Source organism: Bufo bufo, chromosome 4 (genome assembly GCF_905171765.1).
Source record: "Bufo bufo chromosome 4, aBufBuf1.1, whole genome shotgun sequence".
Taxonomy (NCBI): domain Eukaryota; kingdom Metazoa; phylum Chordata; class Amphibia; order Anura; family Bufonidae; genus Bufo; species Bufo bufo.
The window spans coordinates 348,871,131-348,897,149 of NC_053392.1; the positions used below are offsets into that span (position 1 = coordinate 348,871,131).

A 26,019-nucleotide genomic window follows, 5' to 3' on the forward strand; every position below is an offset into this window, starting at 1 on the left:
ACAGGAGGAAATCGCTCCTAATTTCCCTTGAAGATGTTCCCTTCTGTAGGGATGAGCGAACTTAAGTTTGGTTTTCCGCTGAATTGCGTTATGGATTCTGTTACTATGGAACCTAACGCTATTCCATAACGGAATGCCTTTACAATCCATGTATGCCATATAGCGCCTGTAGCTGATGTCTGAGGAATGATGGATTGGCTGTAACACAGCTGTAGGGCGCCGATAGAGTATTGTATAAGGGCAATATTCTTTATTCTTGTCACATGCTGGCGTATGCTAGTGGATTGTGTGTTTTTACTTTTTGTAGAAATGACAGGAGAAAATATTTCCCTGTGGTGATTGTAGTCAGTTGCTGAGTAAGCAGACATCAGAGCTGTTGTGCATAACGCCTCAATCCCATGATCAACACTTTTTTTTTTTTTTTTTTTTTCTAGAACTCTACAGGCGCCGTTAGTAATTGTCAAAGCTCTTCAGTGTGAACTGGAAGAACTACAGATTTGCCATTTTGGGTGGAGGTTATCTGTCACGGACGTTCCTGTGGCAGGTACCAGGAGATCGGAGAGACTGGCAACTCGTGGGTTAAATTGACAGGTTCACTGTGAATCTTATGGTGTCTGTGTTTTGGTGAATGCCACACTCCTTGCTTCAGGTGTTGCTTGTTGGTAATTTACTTTTCCCATAAGTAGCAGCTTCTCACTCTTGGAGGTGCGGTTTATAGATTTTCTTCCTGCCCTCTAACTAGCTGGTTGGTTGTACTCTGTGGTGCTTCTGGAGTTGCCACTTTTCTACTTTTAGATAAGTCTTGTCTGTTCCTATTGTTTTGTGTTTGTTATATTCCCTGTTGTTGTATCTGGGCTTGAGACAGAGACTTCCCTTCGTCCATCTGGGGAGGAATGGGTTGTCTCTGGTCCTAACCTCATTCCAGGGCCTTATAGGGATATAAGGGCCTAGGTATACAGCATATGAATATTCCTACCTTCAAGGTCTATTCATATTGATAGGTAGTTAGGGCCTGTATTACGGTTGTTTAGGAGGTGACCTGTTTCTTCCCTAGTTTCCAGGCCCAGTTACTGTTCCCCTTCCCTCCTGTGTTTAGTGTGGAGTTTTTTCCCCACACACTGATCGTGACACAAGCCCTGCACCCCAGAATTCTGGGTTCTAAAAGTTGGGAAATAGGGAGTTTGTTGCTTTTTGAGTGTAAAGTTTGCAACAATTTTACACCACTCTAGTTTTGCTAAGTCAGCGTAAGTAGCCTGTTGAGCCAGATTACACCAGATTCTGAAAAAGTGTAGACTTCTCCAAAACTAACGAAAAATACCCTTGTGATTAATCTGCTCCTTTGTCTCTCACTGTTCGGTGTAGGCCCATGTAGGTGTCATCGCTGTAGGTTAGGCACTACTCGCCTCTTCCTGTAGCAGCTTAGGTGTGTGATTTACAGAATAGTGGACTCCTACATTAAGTATAAAGAAGATTAGTCACCTCAGAGTTCTTACGAACATCGATTTAGACGCCGGACTTGATAACCCTGTGCTGGCGCATGATGTGCCTAAGTTAGGTGGTGGGGCTTGCCTCTATGTAACTTCAGCGTATCCACCACCTAAATCCACTCCAGCTCCCCTGCTGGCGACTACGCCTAAAACAAGTGTAGAAAATGTTAAATAATATGTGCCGGCCAGTCTGACCCTTTGCCACACCCCCTTTATTTATAGACTTGGCATGAGCGGGGAAACATCCCCTTTGCGATCGAATCTGGGACAGATATACGCCACAATTACATATATCTAATAATAAATGACCCCCTTGCTTTTTAATCAGTTGGCCCCACTGAAAATGGCAATTTTCTATGGCCATCGCTGACAGAGCTATAAAAGTAAGCAGAACAGAATACCCATGCTTCTGGGAGAAAACGCCATGATTTTGTAACCCTATACAAAATGTGATAAGGCTCTTGACTAATGATATTACATATGTCTTATATATCTACAGCTTTTCTCCATTTGCCTGTGCTAAAGGTGCTGTCTCCAGAGGACGGGAAGCCAAACATGGTGAAAGCTGCACAGAATTTTTGTCAACTAGTAGCAGACGGACAGAAGACACCGGCAGACTTGGATGTAGATGCCTTCGACCACCTTTTAAGAAGTAATCCGTTCACCATAATCTTTTACTGTTTTCAGGTTATGGCTGTTTTGGCAATGTCACCAATCAACGAAAGCTGGACCGTTTTTGTAATTCTATTACCTGTAATTTTATATAGTGCCATCCTGTTGTTAAGTGCTTTGATGTGTTTTTTTTACATTGTTGGATTAGTTTGTAATCTACATAAGACATGTGGTAGAGCACCAATTTAGCTAACCAGCCACTGAATTGTAGAGTTATAGGCTCGTTCTCCATGTGAACCCCCTCCCCCTAATAAGATTAGCCGATTCACGCAGCACCTTTAGTGTGGATCGGTAGTCGGACATTCTAGTCAGTCATTCCTGTATCAGCCTCAATGTCCGACTCGTAGGGATGAATAGAAGCCTGACGTCTGGTGCACACTAAAGATACATGGGGCAATGGCAGCCATAACCAGAGATTATAATTCTAGGATACAGAAGCCGGTGAGGCCAGCCGTGGCTCTTCTATATTTCGTATATGCTTATATTTAATCAGGTTTCTTTAAAGAGAATATATTGAGGGGTTTTCCGAGTTATTTGAAAATTTGCCCATCTCAAGAATTGATAAAATAACAAAAGAGAATATACTCGCCAGTTTAATCTCACGCCGCCCCTGGTCTTTGTTCACGTGACTTCATCCATGTATACGATACATCAAGCTTGAAGTTTGGACTGGTGTGTGTATAACCTTTTACTATTTTATTACAAATTTTGAAATGGCTCCTTTAAGGACACATAGCCGAGTACGTAGACCCTGTGTGTTAGTACATGGAGCCCTCAGTAACAGATCTGCCACATGTGAATGTACCCTAAACATGGTGTAAGAATTAGGCTCAATTGTTAGGAACTCCTTAACCTTCTTATTTTTTCTTTATTTTTCTTCTTCCAGGTACACACAACTTTCCAGACCCTGATCTAATATTAAAATTTGGCTCTACCAGTAGCACATTAGGTTTTCTGCCATGGCATATAAGACTTTCAGAAATTATGTAAGTAAATAAATTCTCTCCTTTCAGCATATTTTACTATTGTTTTAAATTTAAAGGGGTTGTCCAAGATATTTAAAAACTCTAGTAATAATAATAAAAAAAAAAATTACATACTCCTTTCGGCCTCTTTTACACGAGCATTACGGATTATCTCAGGGTGCATTCAGTGAAACGCTGCAGCTGGTGTGGGGGTGACTTTACCAAAAATGGTGTAAAGGAAAACTGGCTTATTTGCCCGTAGCAACCAGTCGGATTCCACTTGTCATTTTTCTGAGGATCTGAAGTAAAGGTGGAATCAGATTGAGAGCTGTGCATAAATAAATGCAAATCAGAAAAATGATATTAATAAATGATCACTCGCATGAATCATAAGAAGTAGTGAATAGTGATCTGGATTAATTAAGACTTAACTTTTACTTTTGACACAATATAAAATAAAATGAGATATATCCCTCAAAATATACTAGAGGCTGAGTACACAATATAATTTTCCACAGTCCCACACTAAGGGGGGCTCTTTTGGAAACGAAGACAGCTGTGTCTACACTTGTACAATCAGTGTCGGCCACTAAGAGGTAACGAGAGCTGATATGCACTAGCACCTTAGGTGCACAAAAAAAAGGTAGCAGCAATCAATGTATACTGGCACCCTGTGTGCACAATTCAAGCAATAATGCAGAAAAGAGCATATAGCAGTGTATACATAATGCACAGCGACATGTAAAAAACCAGAAAACATAGTGATTAGGTGTAAAAGAAAAAAAGTGCAACAAACATGCACGGCGGCACCGTTGAAACCCAGTGTCCTACCCTACAGATGGTGGGTTCTCCAGACACCTCCGTTCCAATGTTTCTAGTCCTGTTTGTCTAACCACGGGGTATCCCACTAATTGGGCCCCCGTCCGGAACCTAACCCTGGAATTGCATTCCCTATTTAGCCCTGATAAGATCCCAACATGCACGTTTCTGAGGCAGAAACAATCCTCATCAGGGGAATATGTAGAATGGGCCAAAATATGATTCTCTTGCCGGAGACTATGTTCACCGCCAAGCAATTGCTGGGAGTAGTACTCACCAGCAAGTACAAGAACCACTAGGAGCAATGGCTCCCAGATGACGTAGAGTGCACAAATAGGTGCACAACATACAGGGAAAGAAAGAAGGGGACAGATAGAGCACCCCCTCCCTTCATTGCAGTACACAGTTTGCGGCCGCAGGCATTGATGTTACATCTTCCTGTGATTCCCCCCACATCGTACTGACTCTCTTCTGTCAAACCGGACCACCCTAACAAAAAACATCGGAACGGAGGTGTCTGGAGAACACCATCTCTAGGGTAGGACACTGGGTTTCAACGGTGCCGCCGTGCACCTTATGATATAGGTGTAGCTGTGCATGTCTGTTGCACGTTTTTTTCTTTTACACCTAATCACTGTATGTTTTCTGTTGGTTTTTCTACATGTCGCTGTGCATTATGTATACACTGCTATATGCTCTTTTCTGCATTATTGCTTGAATTGTGCACATAGGGTGCCAGTATACATTGATTGCTGCTACCTTTTTTTTTGTGCACCTAAGGTGCTAGTGCATATCAGCTTTTGTTACCTCTTAGTGGCCGACACTGTACAAGTGTAGACATAGCTGTCTTGGTTTCCAAAAGAGCCCCCCTTAGTGTGGGACTGTGGAAAATTGTATTGTGTACTCAGCCTCTAGTATATTTTGAGGGATATATCTCATTTTATTTTATATTGTATCAAAAGTAAAAGTTAAGTCTTAATTAATCCAGATCACTATTCACTACTTCGCATAAATAAATGCCCATAAGCCTCACCGAGAACTGGCCACAATGAGAGTGATGGTCATACTGAAAATGAGTACTTCATATTGCTGCTTAAGGTGGTTCTACAAGCTACTGATTCATGGAGTTTACTTAGTTTCTCACACACATGATTTTTCCATTTTGTCTTTTTTCTTGTGGATTAAATAATGAATCTTATTTTAAGATCTAAGGACCAGATGCCTTTTTTTTACGGACAGTGTCCACGTCTGTTTATGGTAAATCCAGTAGTCTGTGCCTGTCAGAGGAGCAGACTACAGGAATTGCTGTATCCAGCATATCCATACACCGCTGTTGCCCGCTGGATCCCTGTAATGGGATCTTTCAGGTTTCCAACATGAATTCTAGCTCTCTGCCGGAACAAAACGCTGCATGCAGAGGTACTTTTCTGGCACAGAGCTGACATTTATGCCGGAAAGCCAACAGATCCCATTATGGAGAAAGGGGATCCGGTGGTGTCTGGCTATGGTGGATACGATAATTCCAGTAGTCTGTTCTTCTACCAGATTTACCTAAGGCCTCTTTCACACAAGCATTACATATTATCTTAGGGTGCGTTCAGTGAAACTCGCCCCATTTCCCAAGCAAGTTCAGTCAGTTTTTTTTGTTTGCAATTGCGTTCTGTGCTTTTCACGCACGTGATAAAAAAACAAAAAAAACTTACAAACATCTCCTGGCAACCATCAGTGAAAAACGCACTGCATCCGGATTGCATCTAGGTGCAAAGCGTTTTTCACTGTGAAGCCCCTTTCACTTCGGTGGGGCCAGAACTGTGTGAAAAACGCAGAATATAGAACATGCTGCGATTCTCACGCAACGCAGAACTGATGCATGAAAAACGCTTATGCACACAGACCCACTGAAGTAAAGGGGTCAGGATTCAGTGTGGGTGCAATGCGTTCACCTCACGCATTGCACCCACGCAGAAAACTTGCCAAATGACTGTATGCCGTTGGTCCTGAAGGGTAGAATTATGGAATTACATGGCTACTGTCTAGCATTTATGCAATGTGCCTTCCTTTTTTTCAGTTGTCTACCATCCCATGTTAATATCCAATATGAAGACTTTTTCCATGCTCTCCGTTGCTACGCGGGCTGTGAGCAGCGGCTTGGGAAGTGACCTCTCTTTCTCTTGGGCCGGTTCAAGCTTCCTCTAAAAGGGACTCAATGCATCTGTTTACAAGCAATCTGTGATTCAGTCAGTCCATTTGCCATAGACCTGGTTATAATGGTGTCTCTATAGCGCAAAGTGTTCACAGCTCTTCTGGAAGAGGATCTGTAAAGATGACCGAGTCATGGACAGTGGTGCTGCTGCTGCGATGCTGTTTAGGAGTCTACTGTTCACCCTGCTCATCAACCTGACGTGCCAGTAGAATATCCAGTATGGGGTGCATTATTGGTGACCACCTGGGTCATCATCCGTCCAGCTGCTGTCGTGGTATGGACAGAATTGCGGATGCGCATTGTACAGGGGCTGCGTTTAGTTCACCTCCGTAATAACAGGATATTCTGTGTTCTGCAGCACCAAGTCTATCTCGTGTGAGAGATTTTCCTAACCTTCTCATCAAGTATATTCAAATAGAAAATTATACAAGCAAATCCCAGGTCAAATATATTAACTACTACAGGTACTGAGAACTTGAATAGGTCTTCTAAGAATTTGCACTGAAATTACATGTCAGCACACATTGTATTATTTAGTTGTTAATATATTCCAGATTTCTTTTTTTTTTTTAAGTAAGGGTTTTTAAAAAGAACTTACCGGCTTGATATATATGGATCATCTTACCCATGTATTCTAGAGCAAAACTCTTTATATTTATTTTGAGAATTAAAGGGAGTCCTTAAAAACCTTTTTTCAGGGTAAGCATACCACCATGTAGGGTGGGGCGCCCCCGAATCATGACCATACCATTCTTGTGAAAATCCAGTCCTGTAATCCTGGGAAATGCATGGTATTTCTATGCAAATTAGCTATCCAGTGCATCATGAACAGGGCTGACGCTGCCCAATCCTTAGGCAGGTGCACATTATGGAGCAGCCCTGCCCACGGTGCACTTTTAAACCGTATTTGCATAATAATCAAAATAAACATTTCCCAGGATTAGAGGACCAGAAGGTGAGGTGTGGTTATATTTTGTGGCACCTACCCTACATTGCGGTATGCTTATTTTGAATCTGAGTTTGGAGGTGACAAGCTCCTTTGTAATAATTAGTCCGATGCTGTTGTTCTGATACACGATCCTTAAAAAACCAAAACGGGAAAGGAGACAGAATATATCCTGCCATGGTGTCCAGTCTCCAGCCGTGGAGCATTACCAACCTGGGTAAGACTGAGACTTCCTTATGCCAATTGCAGGGCATGAGGGCTGGTTGCATGACTCTGTGGCGTTCTTTAAGTCCTGGTGTCATGCACTTCCCTTTCAGGCCCTGCACTTGGTATAACACAATTGTGACTAAGTGATAAAAAAAATCATCCTGCTGCGCCTCTTCTGCTGGCGCTTCATCTAAAAATATGCACTGCCAACACATGAACTGAATCTGGGAGACACATCCAGATCTGCATATGTTGCCTCCAGCCAGTGACTCTTTGCTGTACAATAGCCTGAACATATTCAAGCACTGCCTTGAACAGAGTAGGACCAAAGTATTTATTACCACACTAAGGTTATATTGGCAAACTATAGTTTTCACCAGTGACTTGGCTCTATCTTGTAATTCAGACATACTGCTGGTATTTATTAGGTTTCATTTATTTGGTGTTGGCTGCCATGTAATATGTTCCTCAAGCGCTATATTTAAGAGAGAACTCTTCCTGTAGTAGACCCCACTTGTTTCCGCAATCATTACGTTGTATCTTCCAGAGTTGGTTGTTCTGTTGCTATGGAGTATGCCAAGATGCAGTACCCTTTTTGAAAAATATCGTATGGTGACTAAGTGACGAAAAACTAAAGCTGTGCCACGTGAAGAATCTGTTTATATAAAAAAAAATACATTAAAATCTCTAAAATATCAGAAATGTTTTTTTCTTACATGCATGCTGTTGCTTGTACATCTTGATACCATTGTTATACATTCTCCTGAAGCCGATTTTAAGGGTTCTTCTCAATCTAAAAAACCTTGCTGGATCTTTTACTCTTGATAGTCCTTAACCCCAGCACTTGAGGGTTTACAAACTGAGTCCATTTTAAATGTACCTTGTCTTCTGAGGGAATTTAATAATATTCCTTACTCTATTGGATTTTACAACCGTCTTTTCTGTGTGTGCGCACATCTGGAGCAGGAGTAACCTTCAGGTAGAACAGGAGACCTCTTGAGGGCCAGACTGCTTTACTGTAGCCCCTCAAGCTTCAGACTTTCTTTTTCTGGCAGTATTCAGACATCAACCAACATATATGCTGCATTCTGTAGTATGTTCATGAGCTCTATTGTCAATGACGGGAAATGTAACTTAAAATTCCCTTCTGCAGGTTGAGGCCAGTTATGTTTGCAGCAGAATGCTTGAATGACTATGTAGAACACCTTCCAGCTGGTTAGAAGATGTATATATTCATGAAGGTCAACTTCAAAAACTTTGGATTCATCATGACTTTACACAGACTATTCACAACATGTGCGATCCACCATCATAAATCCTTATAAATAGTTCTGTGCATTAAAGAGTATTCCAGTTACTACACAGTCCCGACTGCTGGGACTCTGACCGCTCCTGAGAATGTGCCTTTCCAGTGTCCTGATGGAGCGGCAGGTCGAGTGAACACTGTAGCTCTATTCATTCTGTATGAGACTGCTGTAGATAATCAAGCACTATACTCTGTTGTAATCTCTGGCAGTTCCATACAGAAAGAATGGAGCGCCAGTGCACATGCTAGACTGACGCTTCATTAGGAAGGGGGAATGGGTCCTCCAGTCTTGGGATCTGTCAGAGTCCCATTAGGTGGACCACCACTGATCAGTTAGTTATCCCCTAGTCAGTGTGTGGGGGTAACTTGTAGCAACCAGAATGTACTGTGATTAAACCAAATGTTCATTTAATCAGGCAGAAAAAGCTTTTTTGACCCAACCAAGGTGTTGTTTTTTTTTTTTTTTTTTTTTTTTTTTTATATATAATTACTCTTACGACAAGAAGTTCAACATGTACCCACTTGTGCAAAGCACTGTCCATCTCTGGGGTTTAATCTGAATGTATGTGAAAGCTTTATCATCGGTTCCACAATTTTTCCATAAAGTCTGTACAAAACGAGTATTTTTGTGCTCTGTGTCGCTGTAATGTCTGGCTACATGTAAATATGTAAAGTTTTTTTTTTGTTTCAAAAACTCAACATTGAATTTTAATATTGAGAAATGAATCCATTGTATAAGAAGAGATTGGAAATAAAGTCTGAATTCTTCATAAGTTTATCAGCTGGTCAGACAGTCTTATGATTGCTCACATATAACATGACCTGCTTTAACCTAGCGCTAGTAAAGACACAATCATGCCTGTACCAGGTCATGGGTGGAAGGAGAGTGGAATCTTACACGACTTGTGAGGGTGTCATCATGGAGATGTTGGAGAAATCTATTCTCCCACCTGTCATTATCAGATCTCCAAAGAAAGGAGTAAAACGCCCCAAAAATGGGATTGGATCCCGCAATGATATTGGAAGGATGTTTATCCCTGTCATTTTAGCAAACATTACTAACCCCTGTGTGAATATTCTACTTATATAGATATGTATTTTTTTTTTTTTTAAATAAAAATTGCTGTATGATATTCTCGATATAATTTTTGAAGGCCCTCCACTTATAGTAGTCTGTCCATAGAGTTTAAAGAGTACCTGTACTTCAGCAAAACTTTTTATATGTCAGTGACATAGCCGAGGGATCTAAGTGCTGAAGCCCCTGCCAATTGCTAAAAAAAGGGGGGGGGGTTTTCTATGGATAGAAGTGTCCCTTTTAAAGGGAGTCTTTCACCAAATATGACTATTACAGACCACTCAGATCAGGTTCTCCATTACTTTCTCCATATTACTATGGTACCTTTCATATTGCAGTCCATTGCCGATTTGCTCCAAAAAATACTTTTATACCATATGGTAATTAGGTTCTGAAGGAGCCCAGGGGTGGCGTGCATGCGGCCGGTGCCCAGGCCCCTGGGCGCTTTTCTTACCAAACCCCCTCCTCTTTCACCCCCTCTCGCCTGCCCTTGTTTAATCTGATTACCTCCTCCTCTCTGTCTGAAATCCCGCGTCCTAGCCGCTCCACACTTTCCCGGCGTGTGTGCACTCTGCATTGGCCATTATGGGTAGAGCGACAGGGACTTTCAATGTCATGCGCCAGCCTGCGCAACCCGATCCAGCCGGCGGAGGCACGGGATTTCAGACTGAGAGGAAGAGGTAATCAGATTAAACAAAGGCAGGCCAGAGGGGTGAAAGAGGAGGAGTTTGATAAGCGAAGCTCCGAGGGGCCTGGCCACCAGCCGCATAAACGCCGCCCCTGGGCACCTTCAGAACCTAATTACCATATGGTATAAAAGTGTTTTTTGGAGCAAATCGGCGATGGACTGCAATATGAGAGGTACTATAGTACCAGGCTGATCCAACTTTGATGTAATGTCCTTAAAACAAGTCAAAATGAGGCTCAGTAGTGTGTGTGGCCTCCACGTGCCTCTATGACCTCCCTACAACGCCTGTGCATGCTCCTGATGAGGTGGCGGATGGTCTCCTGAGGGATCTCCTCCCAGACCTGGACTAAAGCATCTGCCAACTAATGGACAGTCTGTGGTGCAATGTGATGGTGGATAGAGCGAGACATGATGTCCCAGATGTGCTCAATTGGATTCAGGTCTGGGTAACTGGTGGGCCAGTCCATAGCATCAATGCCTTCGTCTTGCAGGAACTGCTGACACACTACAGCCACATGAGGTCTAGCATTGTCTTGCATTAGGAGGAACCCAGGGCCAACCGCACCAGCATATGGTCTCACAAGGGGTCTGAGGATCTCATCTCGGTACGTAATGGCAGTTAGGCTACCTCTAGCGGGCACATGGAGGGCTGTGCGGCCCTCCTAAGAAATGCCACCCCACACCATTACTGACCCAATGCCAAACCGGTCATGCTGGAGGATGTTGCAGGCAGCAGAACGTTCTCCACGGAGTCTCCAGACTGTCACGTCTGTCACATATGCTCAGTGTGAACCTGCTTTCATCTGTGAAGAGCACAGGCGCCAGTGGTGAATTTGCCAATCTTGGTGTTCTCTGGCAAATGCCAAACGTCCTGCACGGTGTTGGGCTGTAAGCACAACCCCCACCTGTGGACGTTGGGCCCTCATATCACCCTCATGGAGTCTGTTTCTGACCGTTTGAGCAGACACATGCACATTTGTGGCCTGCTGGAGGTCATTTTGCAGGGCTCTGGCAGTGCTCCTCCTGTTCCTCCTTGCACAAAGGCGGAGGTAGCGGTCCTGCTTCTGGGTTGTTGCCCTCCTACGGCCTCCTCCACATCTCCTGATGTACTGGCCTGTCTCCTGGTAGCGCCTCCATGCCCTGGACACTACGCTGACAGACACAGCAAACCTTGCCACAGCTCGCATTGATGTGCCATCCTGGATAAGCTGCACTACCTGAGCCACTTGTGTGGGTTGTAGACTCCGTCTCATGCTACCACTAGAGTGAAAGCATCGCCAGCATTCAAAAGTGACCAAAACATCAGCCAGGAAGCATAGGAACTGAGAAGGGGTCACCACCTGCAGAACCACTCCTTTATTGGGGGTGTCTTGCTAATTGCCTATAATTTCCACCTGTTGTCTATCCCATTTGCACAACAGCATTTGAAATTGATTGTCACTCAGTGTTGCTTCCTAAGTGGACAGTTTGATTTCACAGAAGTGTGATTGACTTGGAGTTACATTGTGTTGTTTAAGTGTTCCCTTTATTTTTTTGAGCAGTGTATATTCATAGTTTTCCCTGGGATCGTTCTCATACATATGGCACATCACTGATGATCACAGCACCGGACAGAAAAGCACTGTATGCTACGTTTTTCTGTTCCGGGCTACCACTGGACCTGTGCACATATATAAGTTGTATCCGATTCCTGGCCTAAAACATCTGGCTGGGCACAACTGTTATACAGTCGGGGCCAAAGGTTTTGAGAATTACATAAATATTGGAAATTGGAAAAGTTGCTGCTTAAGTTTTTATAATAGCAATTTGCATATACTCCAGAATGTTATGAAGAGTGATCAGATGAATTGCATAGTCCTTCTTTGCCATGAAAATTAACTTAATCCCAAAAAAAACCTTTCTACTGCATTTCATTGCTGTCATTAAAGGACCTGCTGAGATAATTTCAGTAATCGTCTTGTTAACTCAGGTGAGAATGTTGACGAGCACAAGGCTGGAGATCATTATGTCAGGCTGATTGGGTTAAAATAGCAGACTTGACATGTTAAAAGGAGGGTGATGCTTGAAATCATTGTTCTTCCATTGTTAACCATGGTGACCTGCAAAGAAACGCGTGCAGCCATCATTGCGTTGCATAAAAATGGCTTCACAGGCAAGTATATTGTGGCTACTAAGATTGCACCTCAATCAACAATTTATAGGATCATCAAGAACTTCAAGGAAAGAGGTTCAATTCTTGTTAAGAAGGCTTCAGGGCGTCCAAGAAAGTCCAGCAAGCGCCAGGATCATCTGCTAAAGAGGATTCAGCTGCGGGATCGGAGTGCCACCAGTGCAGAGCTTGCTCAGGAATGGCAGCAGGCAGGTGTGAGCGCATCTGCACGCACAGTGAGGCGAAGACTTTTGGAAGATGGCCTGGTGTCAAGAAGGGCAGCAAAGAAGCCACTTCTCTCCAAATAAAACATCAGGGACAGATTGCTCTTCTGCAGAAAGTATGGTGAATGGACTGCTGAGGACTGGGGCAAAGTCATATTCTCCAATGAAGCCACTTTCCGATTGTTTGGGGCATCTGGAAAAAGGCTTGTCCAGAGAAGAAAAGGTGAGCGCTACCATCAGTCCTGTGTCATGCCAACAGTAAAGCAACCTGAGACCATTCATGTGTGGGGTTGCTTCTCATCCAAGGGAGTGGGCTCACTCACAATTTTGCCCCAAAACACAGCCATGAATAAAGAATGGTACCAAAACACCCTCCAACAGCAACTTCTTCCAACAATCCAACAACAGTTTGGTGAAGAACAATGCATTTTCCAGCACGATGGAGCACCGTGCCATAAGGCAAAAGTGATAACTAAGTGGCTCGGGGACCAAAACGTTGACATTTTGGGTCCATGGCCTGGAAACTCCCCAGATCTTAATCCCATTGAGAACTTGTGGTCAATCCTCAAGAGGCGGGTGGACAAACAAAAACCCATTAATTCTGACAAACTCCAAGAAGTGATCATGAAAGAATGGGTTGCTATCAGTCAGGAATTGGCCCAGAAGTTGATTGAGAGCATGCCCAGTCGAATTGCAGAGGTCCTGAAAAAGAAGGACCAACACTGCAAATACTTTGCATAAATGTCATGTAATTGTCGATAAAAGCCTTTGAAACGTATGAAGTGCGTGTAATTATATTTCACTACATCACAGAAACAACTGAAACAAAGATCTAAAAGCAGTTTAGCAGCAAACTTTGTGAAAACTAATATTTTTGTCATTCTCAAAACTTTTGGCCACGACTGTATGTGCAGCGGGCCTAACTCCTTTTGGACATTAGCAGCAGACAGAGTCTTTCACTAGCCAAATATCAGTGACGAAGTATAAGTGTTCAAAGCTGGTCAGGCTTAAAAGGAACCACATAGAAACTTAAGTCTGGCCTGGCTGCTTCTTTCAAGGCAGGACCACTGCCACATACCATACACTATAAAATTAAAATTTAATAAATTTAATTCTAAATAAATATTATATATTGAAAATGACCTAAATACACATAAGAACGAGAAGAAATAGTGATTTGATTATTACATATGTGCTTCATGAGGCAAAACATACAAATATATATCATACAAATATACAAATCTAGCTTACAAATATAAAACAATGACAATTGTGTCTTGCAGTGCTGGGTTCCTAGGTTCAAATCCAGCCAAGGACAACATCTGCATGGAGTTTGTATGTTCTCCCTGTGTTTGGGTAGGTTTCCTCCCACACTCCAAAGACATACTGACAGGGAACTTAGATTGTGAGCTCCGCTGGGGACAGTGTGATGCTAATGTCTGTAAAGTGCTGCAGAATATGTAGGCGCTATATAGGTGAGCAAAAAATAATAATATATATATATATATATATTCCATTTATCACATATCCCATCATTTTGATGGGATATGCTATAGTTTTGAATATTTGCGGTAAGATTTCCAGTAGATGGCAGTATAAGCCAATTGCTACACATATGGATTCTATCAAACAAGATCAAGCTTTACAATTAAAAGGGTTATCCAGTTCTAAAAATGCCCCCACACCCGTATCACTCCGGCTCCCTGCACACCCGCCGCTGATCAGCACGACAGGGAGATGCAGCGGCGGCTGTGCAGGGATCTGGAGTGATACGGGTGCTGGGGAGCGGAGTAAGTATGATCTATAGGAGAGGCCCGGGCATTGTGTGTGTGTGGGGAGGGGGGGTCATTTTTAGAATTGGACTACCCCTTTAAGCATGACCCACATAGGCATTTCTTAAACGTTTATTGGATTCGGTTTATATATGTAACTAGAGAAAAATGTAATAGGAATAGCTCACTCCTATGCAAATAGGGACCAGGTGCTCTAGGCCAGAAAGACTGTATCACCCATACAGACAGGTATTAAAAATAAATAGATAAATTGGGCTGGCACTCTGTATGTGTGGTAAGATATGGAAAAATTGACTAAAATGCAATATAAAGTGATCACACAATTTAATTCACAAACTCAAAATATTATAAAATACACACAATTGGATAAAATGTGTAATAAAACACTAAAAATTTATACCAGCACTAACATGTGTTAATTCATTTAGTATTTAATGATATAAGGTTCATTCCATATATAGGAAACCAAAAATAGGATATTGTCCTTTCTCTCACAAATAACTGTATGGAGGGGGCAAAAACGCTTGATTCTGTGATTGTGCATCCTGTGCACAGTTTAAACACAGACGAAATGTATCTTAGGTAGCAGTTTACTTCAATGAATAAATGAAGTGCTATGTGCTCCGAGGTAAGAAAAAATGGGTCTTACCTTAACCCGGATAATAGTTTAAAGTCAGAGTAACTCACGCTTGCTTGACTTCTATGGTGAGCGTAGTCCCGCGTTTAGTGAAAATGAACGCCGGAGTGGCGCGGTCTATGGCGTGCTTCTGATTTGGTTTGTACCAGGTTGCCTGTATCGCAGAGTGCGCCGCGTCTCACGTGGTCTATGACGTACCTCTGGTCCGAGACTGTAGCGAGGTATCGTGAGAGCTGGCGTGCTTCTGATCTGTGGTTGATGACGAAATATCTCGAGAGCTGTGCTCGGCGGATCCCATATGAAGAAAATTTTCACTGGAGCGCTCCAGATTTTAAAGCAGATTATTCGCAGACTTTATGTCATCTGTATCATCTGAAAAGGCCTTGGTCACAGTGGGAGTATATCAGCTGGTTATGCCAGACGCGTTTCGGGGACCTCTTACCCCTTCCTCAGTGGCAGCTGATCTCCCAAAATTTAGACTGACTTTCTATAGACCACACAGAGAGACCCAAAAGGCGGTTTGGATTTCAAATTCAGTTTTTTTGTTCTATTTTCTATAGATACTGCTATATGCGGTTTTGATGCGTCATTTTGAATATTTTTGCGTTTTTGTTAAATCAAATATGATATTTGGTTAAAACTTACTGGTGAGGGATAGTAAATACTGCAACTATTTTAAAATAGTGACAATAAACATATTAACAACATAAGGTGTACATATGGACAAACAAAATACATCGGCAACTAAAGTTATCAAGTGTTGCATTCAATAAATAAATAGAACATTAAAACAATCAAATATATATAAAATGTATATATAAAATTATAAATAATTAAAACATGATGCTGATACATATAATATTACTCAATATACAGGTTAGTTTCAATATTCGGCTGTTCTGAAGAGTATTGCTCGGGTATATTTAATCTATTTCATTGAATGTTTGTGTGTGTCGTTAAAAGATATCAACACTATCCACAATAACAGTGACATCTACAGCACCCCGCCCCCTTAACAGTGACCTCCACAGCCCCCCACCCCTTAACACTGCCCCGTCCCTTAAAATTGGACCCCCACAGCAGCCCACCCCCTAACTTTGACCTTTATAGCAGCCTTCCCCTTTAACAGTGAGTTTCACAGCACACCACCCCCTTGACAGTGACCTCCACAGGGGCCCGCCCCCTTAACAGTGGCCTTTACAGAAATCTGCCCCTTAACACTGACCTCCATAGCGGACCATCCCCTTAATGGTGATCTCCACAGCAGCCTGCCCCTAGGGTGGCCAGAGGTCCAGTTTTTGGCCGGACATTCCGGCTTTCAGACTCCCTGTCCCCCGTCTGGTGCAGGGCCTGGACGGACACAAGGATGTCCTTTTGAACTGCTCACAGTCCCTCCCACCCCTGCAGCTGACAGAAGTTGATTTTTACCTTAATTTTTTCAATCCACGTCAGCTGAGTAGTGGGAGGGGCGTGACCTAACTGGATCAGGGGCGTGGCTTAGCGGTACCTGGGGGTGGAGTTTTAAATTTGTCTTTTGAGGGTGGACACATTGTGGCAGGGGACGTGTCTGGGCATCTTCCTGTAAGAGTGATGCCCCTCTGGACACCTTACTGGCTCATTTGCATACCAAATAAACTGGATTTTCAGAGGATAAAAACATCTATTGCTGGAACAAAGGCACATCTGGAAATAAGGTACTAAGTGCTATTAGGCCATGGCTTTACTTCAATAGCGATTATCCTGGTGACAGATTTCCTTTAAAGCTCACCTACAGCAGTGAAGAAAAATGGGTTGTTATGGAAACCTAGTGTAAAGCTGTGTGTATGTAGAGACTGGCCTGCGAGCTTCAATTGGCTGATAAGGGTCATGTGACCAAGTTTCTATTGGCTAATGCATTTTTTGGGAATATCTCAGGAACGGTACGTCCTAGAGAGCTGAGACCTAAAACCTTCCTGGACACCTGATGTACCGGTGCGGATTGCTTTAGTGGACATACATACATACACACACACCCGGACAGCACCCAGGAATTTAGGGGGAATCCGAAAGGCAAAAAATGGGGCATGTGTAGCGTGCTGTGCCAATTATTTTGCCCGCCCATTTTTCAAAGCCCCCTTTTGCCTGGCCATTTCTAAAAGCCCTGTAGGAGTGAAAGAAGCAGCGCGCGCTGCACATTTTTTAGCCCCGCCCATTATTAAAAGCCCATCCTACATATAATAAGCCACTCCCAACAAACACTGTACAGCTGAAATGCTATTGTTGAGCCCTGTCTCTACACATCATACGGAGAGGGGAGGCCTGTCCTGGCTGCTCTGCCTGCTTCACATTATACAATAAACAGCAGGCTACAGCCAGGAAGCTCCTCCGCTCTCCTCCCTCCCCAGACCCTGCTCAAGGCCTGTGGTTCCCCCAACCATCTGCCACCCGCCCGTGGCCTGCTGCCCACCTTGGCCGTCCTCACCCAGTTCTGAATCCTCCTTCTGCAAATGGCAGTGGGAGGAGCCGGAGCATCTCCTCTCCTATATAGCACCACATACCTCTTACATCCAGTGATGTCACCTTTGTTGTAGACATTCTTTTTCCTCATCTTCTCCATTTAGACCAGACCACCATGATGATTTTTCAGCCATCTCCTGTCTCTGCAGAGATTGACAAACAGACATTAGTTTCCCACATTTCCATCATCTTCACATCTTCTGAACACCCTTTCCACACAGATAGTGCCCCCTTCAAAAATTATTGGCACACAGTGCTCTAAAACATAACTGCGCCCAAACACTAATAGTATAAAGATAATGTCCCCCAAAAATGATTGTGCTAAGCTGATACTGTGCCAGGGTGCCCCTACCAAAGTAACAGTCCTCTACAAAATCCCACCAATAGAAATAATTCTCTGCCAGAGCACACTTAGTAGTAATAATGCCCCTATAGTGCTCCTCTCCCGCATAATGTGCCAGTAAAAAAATGCCCCTTCTTAGTGCCACCAGATGCCCCAATAGTGCTCCACTCCCCCATAGACCCGCTGGACCCCCCCTGTCGGTGCGCCACTGATGCACACATACATTATATATTAGATTCAGTTGGATATTTTAATAAAATAACTAGTTAACATGTCATATGGATGTTTTTTTGCTCTTGGTTCAGTGGTCAGTGCACATCAGATTGCATGGCAGATGTCTGGCATTTATTTTTATTTTTGCAGTTACCTTTTTACTGGGGGAAGGGGTGGTATCAATTGTTCATTCTGTTTGAAATCTGGTTAAAGGAGAATTTGATACTAATGGCCAATCCTGAGGATAGGTCATCGATATCAGATCAGCAAGCAGCTTTTTGAAGAGGGCCCTGCGCTCCATGAGCACTTAGGCCTCTTCCTAGCCCAGTGACATCAGCGCACATCGGGCTTGTGGCTTAGGAGCAGGTCAGTCCCATTCAAGTGAAAGGGGCTGAGATGCAATACCAGGCACAACCACTATACAACATACGACACTGTGCTTGGAAAGCTGTGAGGAAGCCACAGCCTCTTCAAACAGCTTACGGGGGTGGGGAGTTGCATATGTGGGATGGACATAGACAGCAGAGGGCCTTTGTGAACAAACAGCATACAGGCCATTGGCTCTCTAAAACCTCATCATAGAGACTAGTGTTGAGCGCGAATATTCGAATTTCGAATTTTTATCTCGAATATCGCAACTTCGAGATTTCGCGAATATTTTGAATATAGTTCGATATATTCGCGAAATCGAATATTCGTTTTTTTTTGTTTTTTTTTCATCTGAAAATATATGATTCCTCCCTGCTTCTTGCTTGTGGGTCAATGAGCCATTGGCCCACAAGCAACTGAATTGAAGCTGGAAGGAATCACGTTTTCAGATGGACCGGAATATTCGAAATAAAGAATATATTGCTGTATATTCAATTTTAGAATATTCGTTCTATTCTAATCTAAACCAATAATCTTGATTATAATATTCGAGTTCACGAATATTACAACAGAAAAATCGTAATGGTTAATACGTGTGCCCGAGCGCATGACAAAATCGTTATTTAATCAACTTCAGCATACAACACCCCGACAAGCGTCCCCGTCACCATGGGAACGCCTGTGGGTTCGAAAATACCATCGGATCTGAGTTTTCCCTGAGATCGTAAAACCTCAGATCCGATGGTATATTCTAACCCACAGGCGTTCCCATGGTGACGGGGACGCTTGTCGGGGAGCAGTATGCCAAAGTGGAATATTATTGCTCTAACTTCGTCTTTTAGAAAATTCTTAATATTGCTCTAACTTCGTCTTTCAGAATATTCGTAATATTGCTCTAACTTCGTATTTTAGAATATTACGAATATTCTAAAAGACGAAGTTAGAGCAATATTAAGAATAATCGTAAAATACACATAGATTGTAATTTAGCTAATATAGTGCTATAATCCTTTTTTTTTTTTGTCTAATTTTTTTTGCCTCTTCTGAACTTCAGTTTTGGAAAATATGTACACTATTAAAAAAAAGAATATAGCACTATATTAGCTAAATTGCAGTCTATATGTGTATTTTACGAATATTCTTAATATTGCTCTAACTTTGTCTTTTAGAATATTCGTAATATTCTAAAAGACGAAGTTAGAGCAATATTAAGAATATTCGTAAAATACACATATAGACTGCAATTTAGCTAATATAGTGCTATATTCTTTTTTTTTAATAGTGTACATATTTTCCAAAACTGAAGTGCAGAAGAGGCAAAAAAAATTAGGCAAAGAAAAAAAAATTATAGCACTATATTAGCTAAATTACAATGTATATGTGTATTTTACGAATATTCTTAATATTGCTCTAACTTAGTCTTTTAGAATATTACGAATATTCTAAAAGACGAAGTTAGAGCAATATTAAGAATATTCGTAAAATACACATATTAGCCTAGCCATAGTCATAGGAACGTTGCCTTATACAGAAATTATTATTATTTTTTTAAAATCGTACGATTAATTTAATTGCATATTATTCGCGATAAATAAAATAATTACAAATATTCGCGAAATATCGCAAAATCGAATATGGCACCTCCTGCTCATCACTAATAGAGGCCACCAGCTATTGTAAATCACTGTCACTACCTCAGCCCCTTACATACAATATAATAGACAGTAGGAAGAGGCTTTTAAGATGGCATGAATCAGGCAAAACATTAAAACCACTTACAGGTGAAGTGATTAAGACAGATTGTCTCGTTACAACGGCTCACAAGGTAGTTCAGTTCTTGAATTTAATGTGTTGGAAACGACTCTGAAAAAGGCCAAATTGTGATAAATTTCTAAATAACTAGGTCAGAGCATCTCCAAAATACGAGTATGTCATCGATGTCAGATAGGTCTCAGGCAGGGGCGGATTGGGAACTTAAAGTGGCCCTGGAAAAAACCTAAAAGTGGCCCCATGTTATGTTATTATTGACAGAAGACGGGCCAAAACAAGTAGGCAGGGCCAAGAGAAGTAGGCGGGGCCGGCAATACTATAGTGCAGTGCAGGATACTGCAGAACTAAATACCACAGGGCAGCACAAAATACTGCCACCCTCATCAGAGTATTCAACTGTATCACCATCATGAGGACAGTAATACACAGGGCCGGCGTCATAACCCGGCATCCCCGGGCAAGTGCCGGGGCCCAATGCTCCTGGGGGGGCCCACTGAGCTGCTATGAGCACTTCCATCAATACAGATGGGAGCTCTCACTGCTGTCCTTTCACATACGCAGTACCCCTCTGGTGGGCCCTCTGAGCTGCAGAGACTCAGGACACGCCCCCTCTACACAGGACACACGCTGCCTGAGGAGACTGGAGAGAGACCGCAGGGCTGGAGCTGGAGCAGAGAAGTGTGAACACAGTCTGTGAGTGAGTCTGCACTGTGACTGTCTCTTCTCTGTGGGACAGAAGGAAAGGGGGGGAATCTTCAATCTGCTGCTGCTTCATTCTATTTAGTTGTGTTACTGTTTTATTAAGCTGATTGTCTCCATGACACCTGCCCCCCCCATATCCTGTCCTATATCACCCTTATGGAGCCCCTGCTGTCTCCTTTCCTCCCTCATGTATCCAGAGCTCCTGTTTCACCCTCCTATCTCCTATTGCTGCCCTGCACAGACCTCCTGCCACTACTTGTATGAATCCCCCTCAGAGCCCCTTCAACCTACTTGCTGTGTCCACCCCTCCTGTCCATCCAGGGCCCCGGGCCCCTGTCTCACTCCTCTGCCTCTCATTATGGTGGCATCTGAACCGCATTCACCATAAGGACCTTCTAACATCACAGGGTCAAGTGACTGTGCCCCCCACCCCGTACTGTGCCCCTTTATACCCTGCATTGTGCCCTCCTACCACACCCTGTGCAGTGCCCCTAGTCATTCCCTGTACTGTGCCCTCTTATACCCTTTTATCCGGTCACTGTATGGCGGTGTTATCACTATATGGCGGTGTTATCACTATATGGCGGTGTTATCACTATATGGCGGTGTTATCACTATATGGCGGTGTTATTACTATATGGCGGTGTTATCACTATATGGCGGTGTTATCACTATATGGCGGTGTTATTACTATATGGCGGTGTTATCACTATATGGCGGTGGTATCCAATAACTGGATGGCCATAACTGTATCCCTTTCTGCCCACACCACTTTTTTTAGACCTGGCATGAGCGGGAAAAGATACAGATTGCGGTGTTAAGGACCTTTGCGCCACATCTGTGTCAGAAATACGCCTAATATAGACGTATTTCTATATAATAAATGACCCCCTAATCGTATGATTATTCGGGAGGTGGGGCTAATATCTTTATATTATATAGATTCTAGTGTATTATACTGTGCCCTGTATTTTCCAGTAGAAAATGATCCTTGGGAAGCACAGTCCTCATGCCTGACCGCCAGGACCAGGTAGCGCTCTGTCAGTACATGGCGTCCTCCCCTCTCCTCCACGCTGCTCCGCTGTGTACTGGGGCTTATTCTGACACTAGGGCTGGGTTCACATCACATTTTTGCCATCCATTTAATGCATACTGAAAATGTATGCATTGACAGATGCCTCAGACTGATGCCGTACAGTGGCGTCCGTTCACCATACAGTTCCATGGTAAAAAAACATATACATTAACGTATGCATTTTTTACTTGACTCTGCAGGATACAAAAACGTGGAGTGCTGCACATGTGTATACATCAAACCGATAGGAAAAACGTAATGTGAACACACATTGGGGGGGAGGGGGGCGTACTAAATTTCGCTGTGGGGCCCAGTCAGTTCTAGCTCCATCACTGCACATCTCCTTCTCTCCTCCAGGCCTGGCCCACTGCTGCAGCGGGCCGGAGGAGAGAAGGAGCGCAGGGAGCTGCGGTTAGTGAATGACAGGACCACCAGCTCCCCTGCAATGATAGGTATGTGAGGGGGTCATTCATCACACTGTGAGGGCCCCTTACACAGTATAATGACTCCCAGTGCCCCCCATTTAGTATAATGATCCCCATTGACCCTCCATTTAGCATAATGACCACCAGATCCCCCCATTAAATATAATAACCCCTTCCAAAAACGAAGTTTTATAATATGTAAATTCGGTCTCTACCAGCAAGTAGGGCGGCTACTTGCTGGTAGCTGCTGCAGAAAACCGCCCCCTCGTCGTGTTGATTGACAGGGCCAGCCGGGATCTCCTTCTCCGGCCGGCCCTGTCGGCATTTCAAAAATCGCGCGCCTGTGTTCATTCGGCGCAGGCGCTCTGAGATGAGGAGGCTCGTCTCCTCAGCATTCCCTCAGTGCGCCTGCGCCGATGACGTCTTCTATTTCGGTGATGTCATCGGCGCAGGCGCACTGAGGGAGTTCTGAGGAGACGAGCCTCCTCATCTCAGAGCACCTGCGCCGAATGAACACAGGCGCGCGATTTTTGAAATGCCGACAGGGCTGGCCGGAGGAGGAGATCCCGGCTGGCCCTGTCAATCAACACGACGAGGGGGCGGTTTTCTGCAGCAGCTACCAGCAAGTAGCCGCCCTACTTGCTGGTAGAGACCGAATTTACATATTATAAAACTTCGTTTTTGGAAGAAACTGCTGGATCAAAGTAAGTAACACCATTATATTTTAATATATCGCAATATAACTAATTTAACTAGCCCAAAAAAAAAAAACACTTTAGTGGGGTGACAGAAGCCCTTTAAGTAAATAACAGTACAGTTATTGAGGACCATGAGCATCCAAATACAAGTAATATTGTCGTCCTAACATCAACAAAATTTGAAGCGGAGAACCGCAATAATCTCCAATATAACAGAACAAAATATCTTACTTGTTAACCAGTAAATTTGTGATACTTCCATATTATAGGAACATAATAACATATAGGGATGAGCGCGAATATTCTAATAGCGAAATATTCGTACGAATATTACAACTTCGTAAATTCGCCCATATTTTGAATATATTAAAATATATTCGTTATAATGAATATTTTTTTTTTTCCATCTGAACCCATTAGTCAAATTAGTAATTTACTTTAATATCACTAAATTAGTGCTAGTAATTTACGATCACAAATTTTGTGATAGTAAAAATTACTACTATCACTGATGGGTTAGCTTGGTAGAATTGTCGAATATAGCGCTGTATATTCTCTATCTTCGTCTATTCGACCAAGCCAACCCAATAGCATACAGCCCTTATGCGACGCGATTCACTCGCATATTTAATTGCCGATTTATCGCATAACATAAACTATTTTACATAAAGAGGAAAATTATAAATCAGTAACGATTCTCATTACTGATTTATAATTTTCCTCTTCATGTAAGATAGTTTATGTTATGCGATAAATCGGCAATTAAATATGCGAGTGAATCGCGTCGCACAAGGGCTGTATGCTATTGGATTGGCTTGGTTGAATAGACGAAGATAGAGAATATACAGCGCTATATTCGACATTCAACAATTCTACCAAGGCAACAGTTACTGGTAGGAACCTAGACACTGTAACCTGGGAATGTGCCATAAATTTCCAGATAGAACAAGCCCTTTAATAACAGAGGACACAGCACCCTCTAAGCAGATCCTGGAATGTCACCTTCATTATGTTGTAGGGCTGGTAGGACATACGCACGTACACTACCAGTTCTGGCTGCTATGGCATGGCCACATGGGGAAGATTGCCCAACATGGAAATTTTACTGCAGATTTTGCTGACATTCCACAGTGGATTTCGGTGCGGATTTACCAAAGATCTAACTCTACGCATTGCAAACGGTGAAATATACAGTGGAAATCTGTAGCATAAATTAAACCAATCAGATTCCATCTTTTATTTTGGACAGCTCCTTTGGAAAATAAAATGAGGAATCTGGTTGGTTGCTATGGGCAACTAAGGCCCCTTTCACACGGGCGAGTATTCCGCGCGGATGCGATGCGTGAGTTGAACGCATTGCACCCGCACTGAATACCGACTCATTCATTTCTATGGGGCTGTTCACATGAGCGGTGATTTTCACGCATCACTTGTGCGTTGCGTGAAAATCGCAGCATGCTCTATATTCTGCGTTTTTCACGCAACGCAGGCCCCATAGAAGTGAATGGGGTTGCGTGAAAATCGCAAGCATCCGCAAGCAAGTGCGGATGCGGTGCGATTTTTACGCACGGTTGCTAGGAGACGATCGGGATGGAGACCCGATCATTATTATTTTCCCTTATAACATGGTTATAAGGGAAAATAATAGCATTCTGAATATAGAATGCATAGTAAAATAGCGCTGGAGGGGTTAAAAAAAAAATAATAATAATTTAACTCACCTTAATCCACTTGCTCGCGTAGCCCGGCATCTCCTTGTGTCTCCTTTGTTGAAGGACCTATGGTGAGCATTAAATACAGTTACAGGACCTTTGATGACGTCACTCTGGTCATCACATGGTACGTCACATGATCTTTTACCATGGTGTTTCACCATGGTAAAAGATCATGTGACGTACCATGTGATGACCGGAGTGACGTCATCAAAGGTCCTTTACCCAGGTCCTAAAGAAAGAATACAGAAGCAGATGCCGGCTGCGCTATCAAGTGGACTAAGGTGAGTTAAACATTTTTTTATTTTTTTTAACCCCTCCAGCGATGTTTTACTATGCATTCTGTATTCAGAATGCTATTATTTTCCCTTATAACCATGTTATAAGGGAAAACAATACAATCTACAGAACACCGATCCCAAGCCCGAACTTCTGTGAAGAAGTTCGGGTTTGGGTACCAAACATGTGCGATTTTTCTCACGCGAGTGCAAAACGCATTACAATGTTTTGCACTCGCGCGGAAAAATCTTGGGTGTTCCCGCAACGCACCCGCATATTTTCCCGCAACGCCCGTGTGAAAGAGGCCTAAGCCAGTTCTACGTTACACCAGTTTGATAAATGACCCCCTTAATTCTTCTCTGTACCAATCATGATTCCTATTCGTTTTGAATGTGTACTCTTTGTGTAAGCTTCCATGCTGATTTTTTTTAGATGAGGTATTGGTAATTTCAAAGACAATGTATAAGAAGCTGGTTATACTAAAATCTTGATAATGTGATAGTTTGGTAGATCGCTACTTATTGGCACCAAAAGAAAAGTCCACTGGAATCTGTGTAAATTCAGATGTAGCAAATGGACTTGAGGGCATGGATGTGCATATTACACCTCAAATCTGTCATTACACTCCCTAACTTACTATTGTTAGGGCAGCTTTTAAATGCCATAGTGATTAGGGGCCTTTCTAGTGACAAGTACATTGTAGAGCAGGGCTGGCCAACCTGCGGCTCTCCAGCTGTTGTCAAACTACAACTCCCACCATTCCCTG

General features: G+C 43.0%; 1 protein-coding gene across 2 annotated transcripts in view; it reads left to right on the plus strand.

The window, feature by feature from the left end:
- NUS1 (NUS1 dehydrodolichyl diphosphate synthase subunit) overlaps window positions 1–9,062 on the plus strand; it is a 28,376-nt gene extending 19,314 nt beyond the window's left edge. The window contains exons 3-6 of one of the 2 annotated variants that reach the window (XR_005778328.1): window positions 1,987–2,139; window positions 3,046–3,145; window positions 6,012–6,610; window positions 8,453–9,062. Coding sequence is in view for 1 of the 2 variants with exons in the window: in XM_040428919.1 (XP_040284853.1) it covers window positions 1,987–2,139; window positions 3,046–3,145; window positions 6,012–6,102 (344 nt within the window). In the remaining variant the exon portion in view is untranslated. Of the gene's footprint in view, window positions 1–1,986; window positions 2,140–3,045; window positions 3,146–6,011; window positions 7,916–8,452 lie in introns of those variants that run through there. The other variant, XM_040428919.1, reaches the window with a different exon arrangement.
- Window positions 9,063–26,019: the final 16,957 nt, after the last annotated feature.